Source organism: Stomoxys calcitrans, chromosome 3 (assembly GCF_963082655.1).
Source record: "Stomoxys calcitrans chromosome 3, idStoCalc2.1, whole genome shotgun sequence".
In the NCBI taxonomy this organism is placed as follows: Eukaryota; Metazoa; Arthropoda; class Insecta; order Diptera; family Muscidae; genus Stomoxys; species Stomoxys calcitrans.
The window spans coordinates 4883995-4895050 of NC_081554.1; the positions used below are offsets into that span (position 1 = coordinate 4883995).

The 11056-nt window shown below is 34.1% G+C and overlaps 1 protein-coding gene across 20 annotated transcripts in view; it reads left to right on the forward strand.

The window, feature by feature from the left end:
* LOC106081285 (muscle-specific protein 300 kDa) overlaps window positions 1-11056 on the forward strand; it is a 315875-nt gene that overhangs the window by 216215 nt on the left and 88604 nt on the right. For 19 of the 20 annotated variants that reach the window (XM_059364509.1, XM_013243150.2, XM_013243155.2 and 16 more), the window contains 3 exons: window positions 4340-5309; window positions 6209-6421; window positions 6547-6807. In XM_059364509.1, the coding sequence (XP_059220492.1) occupies window positions 4340-5309; window positions 6209-6421; window positions 6547-6807 (1444 nt within the window). Of the gene's footprint in view, window positions 1-4339; window positions 5310-6208; window positions 6422-6546; window positions 6808-10290; window positions 10821-11056 lie in introns of those variants that run through there. The other variant, XM_013243152.2, reaches the window with a different exon arrangement.

Below are 11056 nucleotides of genomic sequence, written 5' to 3' on the forward strand. Positions count from 1 at the left end.
TGTTTCCTGCGGAAACGTTGATGGGAGCAGCAGGTTTCTGCTGGGAATGTTCAGAATGTTTCTCTTAAATAGCAGCAGTAAGGTTGTAATAGTTAGGCGTAGTATGTTCATAGTAGATAGGGACAGTAGGTTCGTAGTAGGTTGAAGCAGTAGGAATAACGTTCAATATTTTTCAATTGATATTTTTATATAAATGTTTATATAAGGAACTTTACTTCATGTACTCCCTATAGTAGATAGTAACAGTAGGAATTCACCTCAATTTTTTTTTTGTAATGAAAATTTTCTGTCTTTCTTTTTCCACAAAAAGTGTGAATGACAAATTTTTAAATTTAAATGTTCACACTTGAACCATATGTCAAGTGTATGCCTAATTTGGCTATGAAGTCAGTGCATGCAACTGAGTTGACTATACATTCATCATAATTTTCATTAAACATGTGATAGGTTTTATTTATTTTTGGTTGGCAAATTGCTGACTGAACGATGGGAATGAAACAAACAATGGTGACATGCACTTTAAGGAATTTAATTTTTTTTTTTTTTTTTGGTAAAATAAAAGAGAATTTTTTTCCAAACTTGTTTTGAAGGTTGTTGATGTGGCGGTGATAAAAAATTATTTTCATTTTTCAACTTCAAATAATCATTGCCGTACATCATTTAGTATACATGTCATAAATGTGCTTTAGAGATTTCTCATACTTTCGGTGTGAGTTTTTGTTTTTTTATTTAAGGAAATTGTTCTGTTTTTTCTTCTTCTTCTTCGATTGCGTGAGAATTTACGCCGTTTTATTTGTTTTGCTAGACTACGAAATATAAAAGTTTTCTATTATTTCATTTAGATGCCTATCGATTTCTGGCACTTTTCCAATAGAAAATCTTTTTTTTTTGTTTTTGTTCTTCAACATTTCATTTCATGCTATTCTTATTTTGTTGTTTTTGTATTTTTTTGTGTTTTGCTTGTTAATCCTTTTGGCACACACGTCACCTCGGCGTAAGTTTTGACAATTTCATAAAAACGTATAAATGATGTTGCAGAAGACCAACAATGCAAGAGCAGACGAGTGTCATATTTTATGATGTTTTTGTTTCTATTGGCTTGTGAAATAAATTTTCACTTTCATCTGTTGCTTGGTTTTAATTAAACACAAATAATAGATTTTCATCATTTGGGGATTTTTTGTTTTTGTTTGCAGGACTTGGTTGATTTTTCACTTGAATAAATCAATTGAACTTGTTTTCCAGTTTTTGGCAATTGCCTATCTTCATATGGCATTTTCAATGCCAAAAGTTAATGCTGGTTTTTGGTCGATTGATTTTTAGTATCCGCCGCAACCGCAACTACACCCTATTTAAGGTGTGTCTCTTGCCGAGATTTATTTTTGAAAAAAATTCTGTTTTTTTATATTTAATTTTAAATTGACGTGACGTTGAATTTTTGGCCCATAAATAATCCAAGTCCAACATAAGTGCTTAACAACCAACAGCTGATTCATGTGTTCAATGGCAGTTGCCAGAACAACATAGAGATGGCTGGCAGGCTGGCTGGCTGGCTGGCTGCTGATGATGATGTGCTGACACAACTTATGGAGGTGCAAAAGTACTTCTTCACAGCAACAAAATTCTGCATTGAAATTTCATTTCAAATTTCCTTAGTGAAACGTAACGCCTCTGTTACGCGTGATGGCATTTGTTTCTTTAAGGCAGTGACGTCAGTTTTGAGTTTTTTTTTTGGTTTTTTGGCCCCAAAGTATTTCCAACTGAAGACTGTACGAAAAATTGTTGTGCAAAGCAGTTTTATTTTTGGGTTTTTTTTTCTATATGTATGTCTGTGTGTATTTCCCATAAAACGCATATCAAAATAAAAAAAAGCAAAAATAAAAAAAAAAAAAATTAAAAATTTTTTTTTTCTAAAAATAATTTAAATACTCAACGAGAATGCCTTAGATTTTGGTTGTCTGTGTTTGTTATAATGTTGAAGACTATTGGACATGGCTGGTGGCTGCCGAAAACGAGGACGTTCTGATTTTGTTTTGTTTGAGTTTTCTGCGTTTTTTTTTTCTCACTATTTTGTTTTAAAATATCTTCCTCCAAAAGCAAAAAAAAAAACCTACAACAATACCTTTCTTAAGAAATGCAAAGAAAAAGGAAAACAAAAAATTAACGAAAATCAAAATCAAAATAACAATAAAAGAAAACAATATTTGAAATTTATTGCCCAGCAAAAAGACTAAAAAACGTGTGGTTAATGCCCTTTTTGTAAACCATGGGATGATATTTGAAGGTCTGTTGAAATTAATCTACAACCATTGAGAAGCGAAATGTATGAAAAAATTTAAAAATCTTGATCATATATTCTGGGTGCCAAAACTAATTTGATTACAAGTGCGCAAGGACATATAAAAGCACATATCTGAATTAGAGAAATGTGATTATATCGTGAGATTAGCTTAAAAATGAGACAAAATCTTCTCATTTTTATCGAAATAAACAATACCACAAATGGAGGCAAACATGCTTGACCTCCAGCCGGCCCGCAACTTGTCATACTTCACCAAGGATAACATTTGCAATTCCTTAACCATAATCCAATAAGATCCCATAAGTCCTTAACTAAGCGGGTAGTAGTATAGGTTAATGTGAAAGCTATATTAGATTATAAAGCTACGCATCCAATACCAGGCTTGGATGTGGGAAGTGATAAAAACAGTTCACCTGCATTTTTTTTTAGGCAAATACCATAAAAATATGAGGCCAAGGAGTTTAAGAATTATAGTTAGGCGTTTGGGGGCTCATATTGACAGAAAATGATTAAGTTTTCAAAAATTCTATATGGGCTCCCCATCTAATATTGACAGAAAATTTGTAATTTTGTTAAAACAAAATGTAATTCTTTTATTTTTAATTTTTTATTTTATAATGTGTTGAGCTTTTGCTTTTAGTTTTTTGAGTTTTTTATTTTTAATTTTTTGAGTTTTTATACCCTCCACCATAGGATGGGAGTATACTAAATTCGTCATTCTGTTTGTAACTCCTCGAAATATTCGTCTAAGACCCCATAAGGTATATATATTCTTGATCGTCATGGCATTTTAAGTCGAACTAGCCATGTCCGTCAACTAAATTTAGTAGTACGGAAGAAGTGTAATTTGTCACAGAAAGAATAAGGTAAGGGAAAATGCATTGCCCTTTGAGGAGAATTCACGTCCTGCCTTCATTCTGATCGAATGTAATAATTTTTTAGGCACAAACAAGGCATACTTATCCCATACCACCTACCTGCCCAACCACCCCCCTTTAAGTTTTTGTTGCAAACAAAATGTAAACGAACCGACATTTGAGAATATTATAGCACATTTTTTTGACTCTCTCACAAACCAATTCAAAAAAAAGACACCGTTATAAGAGTATAGATTTTCCATAAAACACAATGCAGAGATTTTTTCTCTTGCTCTTGCTGCTGCTGGGCGTTTTTGTTTTTCTATTTTTCATGAATGAATCAAAGAATATTCGAATTTCGAGAAAAAGTTGTTCGAAATTTCTGTATGTTTTTGGCAGAGGCTCGCTCGGCTTTTTGCCTTGTGTATGGCCGACTGACTGGCTGGCTGGCCAACAGGCTAGCTGACAGCGTCTGGCCCTTGTATGCGAAATATTGCGTTGTTCACTTCATTTTGAGTAAAAACTTGTAGCTAAACGGCCGCATTTACTTTTTCCACGGCAATCTTCACAGCCTTCAGCAGACTTTCATTTTGTGGAATACAAAGAAGAATCATCGCCGACAAGCATCATCATTATTATGATCAGCGTTGTCTGCCTACCATATAAACGAAAATAAATAATTTATTACAAATATACAACCTGCAAGCATTTAAACGTCCACATCTATAGACAGAGAGACCGCGAGCAATATACCAAACGCAAATACATTTTAAACAATTAACAAAAAAAAAGTGTTAAGAAAAAATATAAAAATTCAAATAAGAAAGAAAAAATAATAACAATTAAAGCAGACCAAATAACACATTGCCCAGAGTAGTGCGGTTGAAGTTGAACAGCGCCACCGCTAAACAAAAAAAAGCCAAAAAAACCGCCAACCAACCATCGAGAGTCCATTAAGACCGTCGCTGAGAATCGCGAATATAGCCGGGGCTACGTCATTAAGCAGAAAATATATTTCAGTGAACACAACACCGCCAAGAAATATCGAAAAAAAAATTCTATTACTGACCGCGTGGTTTTCTCATTTGTGGCCCCCTTGGATACCGAATCGCCTTTAAAGTGTCTTTAGCAAATTTTTAAATCATTACTAATCGAGTTTCGTTTTTGATTTCCCTTACAGATTGAACGACTCTTTGCAAGATAAGGATCGTCAGGTTGGTCGTGATTTGGAAGAAATCGAGGCCATCTTCCGTAAAGTCTCCACACTACAAGACAAATTCAACACCTTGTTGGAGGAGATCCAGGCTGTTCATGCATTTGATGAGAACATCACCAAAATCGAGAAACAATTGCAAGACTTGGATAGCACAGTCAAGAAAACGGTCAAAGAGAGCCAGAGCCTTGTGAGTACGACCAAGGAGCTGTACTTGAAGAAACAAAATCTCGTACCCAGTGATATAGGCCAGGAGTTCACAGCACTCGAACTACTGTCCGAGCGTGTACAGGGCAACATGGAGTCGAAACAGAAGGAATTCAAACGTGCCAAAACCGTACGCACAGACTACATGTCCGGTGTGGACGAGATTCAAAGATGGCTAATGCAAGCCGAAATCGAGGTGCAAGATCGCACTTTGGCCCCGGCACAAATGAAGGAACTATTGCATCGCATCAATCAGGAAATCACCGGCATTTATGAGCGCTTCACCATGGTCAAGACCAATGGCCAACTGATCATAGACAATTGCCGCAGCAGCGATGAGAAGCTGCTGGTGCAAACCACCATTGATCAGCTGGCCCAACAACTGGGCCAGGTGCGCGCCTGGTTGGATGAAAAGAAACAACAAGTTGGCGATAGCCTGGACGCCTGGACTCGCTTCATGAATCTGTATCAAATTGTTATGGCCTGGGTGGCCGAAAAACGTCTATTCCTGGCACAAAGTATTGAACTGAGAACATTGCCCGAGGCTCGTACCAAACTCAATGATTATGTAGCGGCTGTGAAGAGTATTAAACCAATTGTGAAACATTTAAGCGAAATGGACCGAGAATTGGAACACATAGGCCAAGTGACCACTGTGGGCGATCTCAAGGAGAAACTACAAGAAGCCGAAGATGCGAAGGTTGCTGTGGAAGCTGTATTGTTAGAGAGGGTATGCGCGAACACTGAACTAAGAAATCGAAAACCAAAACAAATGACAATAAACAGTAGTAGAGCTCCTTAGAAGAGGACAGACTAAAGAAAGCTTTTCATAAACGGGACTGGAAATAAGTTTCAAAACTCCTCCGGTGTTGAAAAGTTTTGAAATTATCTAAGCAAAAATTTTATGCAAAGCCTTCAGTCGGCCCTCTTCCAAATAGCTTTGTTCTGAAACAAAAAACAGACAAAGAAAGACAAAGGATATGTATATAGCGATAGATAAAGTGCAAACTAAGCCAAGTCACTTAATTTAAAAAAACGTAGTTCCGTATTTTTTGAATTTTTTTAAAAATGAGAAAAGATCATTAAATAAGCGAAACAATTAAAAATGTCTTAAAAGTTAAAAAAATTATAAAAATGTTTTCTTTGCTTTTATAAAAAACATTTCCTTTCAAAAAATTAATTAGAAAAAATTTAAAATTTATCTTTTTCTAAAAATGTTCATTTTTTTTTCTCCAAATTTTCAAGTTGCTTTAAAACTTAAAAAATCATAAAAAATTGCTTTTATAAAAAAATATTTTTTCTTTCAAAAAATTGTTTAAAAAAATTAAAAATTAATCTTTTTCTAAAAATAATTATTTTTTTCCCAAATTTTGAAGTTTCTTTAAAAATCATAAAAAAATTCTTAAAAAATAATTAATTTGTTAAAATAAGTTTTAACCAACTTTAAACTTTTAAATGGATTTTTTCAACTCTACTTTTTTTATTTTATTTAATTTTTTTTATTACTTTATTTGTTTTTTTTTTATTATTCCCCTAACAAATGGACTTGGCCTATTTTGCATTTTACCATAATCGCTATATTTTGTGACTTTTTTTGTCTTATGGACATTTTCCTTTTGTATGGCTTAGAATGCATTGCTACAAGAAGCCTGCGAAGAATGGGAACAATGTGAACGCAAAGTTAAGGACATACGCAGCTGGATAGATAAGACCAAACAATCTCTGGAATCGCCACAGCACAAAAAGAAACCATTAAGAGATCAATTAGGCTTTTGTGAGAAAACAATGGCCGACATCAATGTACAGAAGACCAAACTAAGACTGTCTATTGAAAAATTGGAGGTAAGTCTCAAGGGGTTACAGAATGAAAATCCCTCAGCAAGGAACTGTGTGTGTGTTTGGAAAAGGATGAGATTTCATTTGAATGTCTTCCCTGGTTTTCTTTTTCTCCTCTATTTCCTTTATAGGTCCACTTCCGCAATGGTATGGGTGGAGATCCACGTCTGAGCGAGCATGTCGATGATTTGCTTAAGGTTCTGGATGGCCTGGGAGCTATGGTGAAATCCACTAGCTCCGGCCTGGAAGAAACCCTGCAACAAATCGATGTCTACCAGCAACAAATGCAAACGTTAAGGCAAAAGATCATACAAGAGGAACAACAATTGCGACTGGTCATGGCGCCCACATATCTGCCACACGATCGTGAGCGTGCCTTGGCCGAACAACAGGTACGTACCTTTAGAGTTTACAACTTTCTTATAAAAGGAAGTTAGTAGTTAGGGTTTTGTTAGGGAAAGGAAACTGATGTTAAGGTATAGGATGTTTTCACTTAATTGAGAAAATCGATTCCATGGTTAGGCTTGTTTAGGGCCAACATTTATCAAAGCGCTACCAAATCATTCCGAAAAGCATAGCCGATTTGTTTTTGTTCCAAGTTTGTCTTTAGTTAAGCTAATGTTTCTAACCCTTTGCCCCCACCCAGTACAAAATGATGATTGATAGCAAAACTAAACTCCTAATTACTTTGAATAACCCAACAAACAATATGGCGTTTAAACCAACAGGATGTACTAAAAATTCTCAAACGTTACTCATGCACGGTGGCTGTGTATGAGAAAAAAAAACAGTCGTTAGATACAATTTTTTGTTTTAATTTTTTAAATATTTTTTTTATAAGTTCTCTTTTCTAACACCGTGGCAGCCTTCATATATTTGTGTTTCTAACACTTGGTCATAGCCAAGATCATAATAATGATCATGGTCATGCACCTAAAACATAATCATCGTCATAATCATCATCCTCATCAACACCAAAAAAAAAAAAAAAACAACATCTTTAAAGATTTTTTTCACACACACATTCATGTGCTCATTGTCGTCAGTTTAGAAGAAAATTTCTTTTAAATTTCAAAAAAAGTCAGCCATTATTCTTCACAACATCAAAGAAAAGCACCATCTTCTAGTTCCCATCATAGTTTGAACCTATTGACTATTAAAATTAGAATGTCCATTTTCTTGTAGGGAATTTTGGCTTTTTTTAATTTATTTTTTTTTGGTTTAGATTTTTAGAAAAAGAGAAAAATTTGGTGTAAAAATAAAAATCCCATAAAATTTAAATGAGTTTTAGTGGCACGTGCCTTAGGCCAGACCACCAAACATGTCCGTTCAGTGACAGTTTTTCCTGAGGTTTTTAGTTAACCCGAAATGTTTGTTTGGTTTGTAGTTAGGATGCCACTGCGATGAGTGTGCTGCTTAACCTCCATAAACTCTAAATATAAACCATATGAAAAATACAAACAAAAAGAAAATCCTATATATACAGGGAATTCGAAATAAGAAATTCGTTTCGTACGCTGAAAGTGAGTGTGAATTCAAAAACACACACACCCTCGCACATCAGCAGATCACCTTGAAAAGTTTAAAACTACCAAAGTAAAAGAAAGAAACAAAACAAAGGCAAAAGAAAAACAAGAAAAAAAAAAACTAAAAACCAGGGAAAATAGTTGTAAAAACATAAATTCTTCTTAGGATTTTTAGTATTTATTTCTAGTATATTTTTGAAATATTTATTGATTAGTTTAAGTTTTCAAATAAATTGCAAGAATTTTGCAATGCCTGGTAAGTCATTTTTTTCTTACTTCTATTTTTCTTCTCATAAAATTACAAACAAAATCTTTTAAACTGGAATTTTATGTAAAAATTCAACTGGCCAAATTTGAAAAGAAATTGAAAATTTAGGACCCAAAAAAGTCAATTTTCGAGTCTTGAAAAAAGCAGAAAAAAGTCACCACCAATCAACTTCCCCCCGCTCGCCCCAATTGACACAGACACACACATTCACCCAATCACCATCAAATAAAAATTCTAAATATTCACCTCAATTCACCTAAATTTCATGTCTCAAGAATATATCATACCTCATCAAAGCCATACACGTATACCTTAGCAAACATTTAGTAACACCCGAAAAAAAAAAGATTTTCAACATAGTTAAGATCAGAGAAACCAAGTCCCCAAAAACTCCCAAATAAAATGCTCACCTTATGCCTGAATTTAAAGCATTAAAGTAAAGCAAAGCTCAATGTATCCTCTTTTCCTTGAAAGAACGTTTGGAATAAAATTTTTTTAAGCATCGGATTATCTTGCTCTCTAGTATTACTTTGATAATGTCTTCTGTTCAACTTTCGATCCGTTTAAAAATATTTATACACTTTATGCCTCTAAAAAAAGATTTTACATTTCTATAGTCAAAGTTGAGTGAAAGTTTTCGATCACCGTTGAAGGGTAAAATATATTCCTAATTTTGGGCCCATCTTCCAATTTTACGATTTAGATTATACAAAAATTATGATGGACTTTAAAAATTTTGGTAAAATTCAATTTCCCAGCACTCTTTGCCTGCCTGCCAGTCTATCAATGTTGAATGCAAATGCAAAGCCTTCAGAGCATTTTAGGCAATGCCACAAGTCGCCTGGCTTTGCTAAATTTTTCGACTATCTCAGCAATTTGTACCTCAACTGATCATAACTATGGTTTAAGTCTTCGATAATTTTAAAATCTCATTTCACCTATTCACCTCATCACAACTCACCCCACAGCTTTTGTGTGAATTTTAGTTTTTTTTTTTGTTTATGGTTTTGGAAAATTCAACATTGTCTTTTCATTTATTAGAAGTTTAGTAGTTTGGTTTCATTATTACAATCATCGATAATTTTTTAAACATTTTGGTTTCTTTATAAATATCATTAGCTCCATTATGGGATCTTGGAATTTAGTTGATTATGGTTATCTTGTTGTATATATTTGTCTCTTTCTCTCTCTCTCTCTGTTATTCGCTCTCCTGTTTTTTATGGGTTTTATGGTTTAATTATGTTTCATTTTTAATTTGGTTTTTATTTGACAAAAAAACAATTTTCTCTTTTTTCTTTTATTGACATTTTCACTAAAAAAAAAAAAAAACATTACAAACCAAACAAAAACCAAAACCAAAAAAAAAACATCCAATATACATCAAACAAAAACAAAATCTCCGGTGTTGTTGCTCTACTCTGCTAAAAACGGTATTGGTATAAAAATATTGCTATGTCTCTCTCTCTGTTTCTCTGGTGGAAAAATGTCTACTTACACTAATCTTGTTATATGTTTGTGCTAAATTAACCCTGTAAATGCTCTCGCTCTTTATCGCTCTCTTTCTCTTTGAAACGCTGTTTGCGTTGATCCTTTTGACAAACGCTGGCCCATTTTGGATAACCCCCCCACAACACTTGCGCTTTGTTGCTAACCTTACTGGCTAAACACTTGAACGCCTTTGGTGTTAAATTAATTTATAATATCGCTAACTCTCTCTCTCTCTCCCTTGACATTTTTTTAACTCACAAACCAACAAATAATAACAAAAATGATTGCCTTCTTCTTTGTCGGGGTTTTGAACAAAACAAAAAAAAAAAAAACAACAATATGCTTGTAAAATCTTCTCCTCTGTCTTTCACAAACACACACATACCCGCATATACACATCCTTATATGTAAACAAACCAAACTACTCTTATTCTATACACAAATACATCTCCTTCTCTCTTTCTCTTTCTGTATAAATATATGCCCATTCCACAAATCATTTTTGGCGTCTTTCTGCCCCCCCCCCAAAAAAAAAAACCCCATATTTCTTGGTGTGTCTCTTTCTTTGGCTCGCGCGCGCGCCATCTCTTTAGGCATGTCGAGAACGTGTCAAGAATCTGCACTCGAAAATCACCTCCCGCAATGAGCGCATCAAACTGATGATACATCGTGGCACTCCAGACGAGACAATATTAGAATTATAGATTTATTACAATAACAAAAACCACACAAAAGTGTATTGTCCCGCCCGCCTAGTCCCTACTCTTCTATAACCCCAAAACAGTCTAGGTTTAAGTCCTTAATTAAGCAGCCACCGCCAACAAAGTCAGGGTAGGATTTTTTCCTTGAAGACACAAATCCAAAAGTCTTTAAAGCAAAACTCTGCGAAAGCCAGCAAACCAAACTCCCATTGGCTTGTTGGCATTTCAAGGGATGCTAAAAGCTTTTACTCTCTCCTGTGTTTTTTTCTTAAGGAAAAAACTCTACCCATCTGACTTTTAGCCTATTTATTATTATAGTTGTATTATGTATTGAGAAAGCAACAAAAACCAAAGTATAAAAAAAGCAACAAAAACCAAAGAAATTTTTATTTTGGCCCCTAAAAGAAAATCAAAAATAAAAAAAAAAATGCAAAGAATTTTTAAAATATTAAAAAAAAATGTTTTTTTTTCTACCATCTCACCCAAGAAGACCGGTTTTCTACGTTGTACTGCGATTCTACGTTTTTCTCTCTCTCTCTTCCCCAGATTAGGTTTTTCTAGCTTAGGGATTTTTTGTAACGCATTTTTTCTCTGTTTTCCACCAAACCTAACGTTTTTGGCAAATTTCTCCCATATTATTTTTTATTGCAAATGCCAG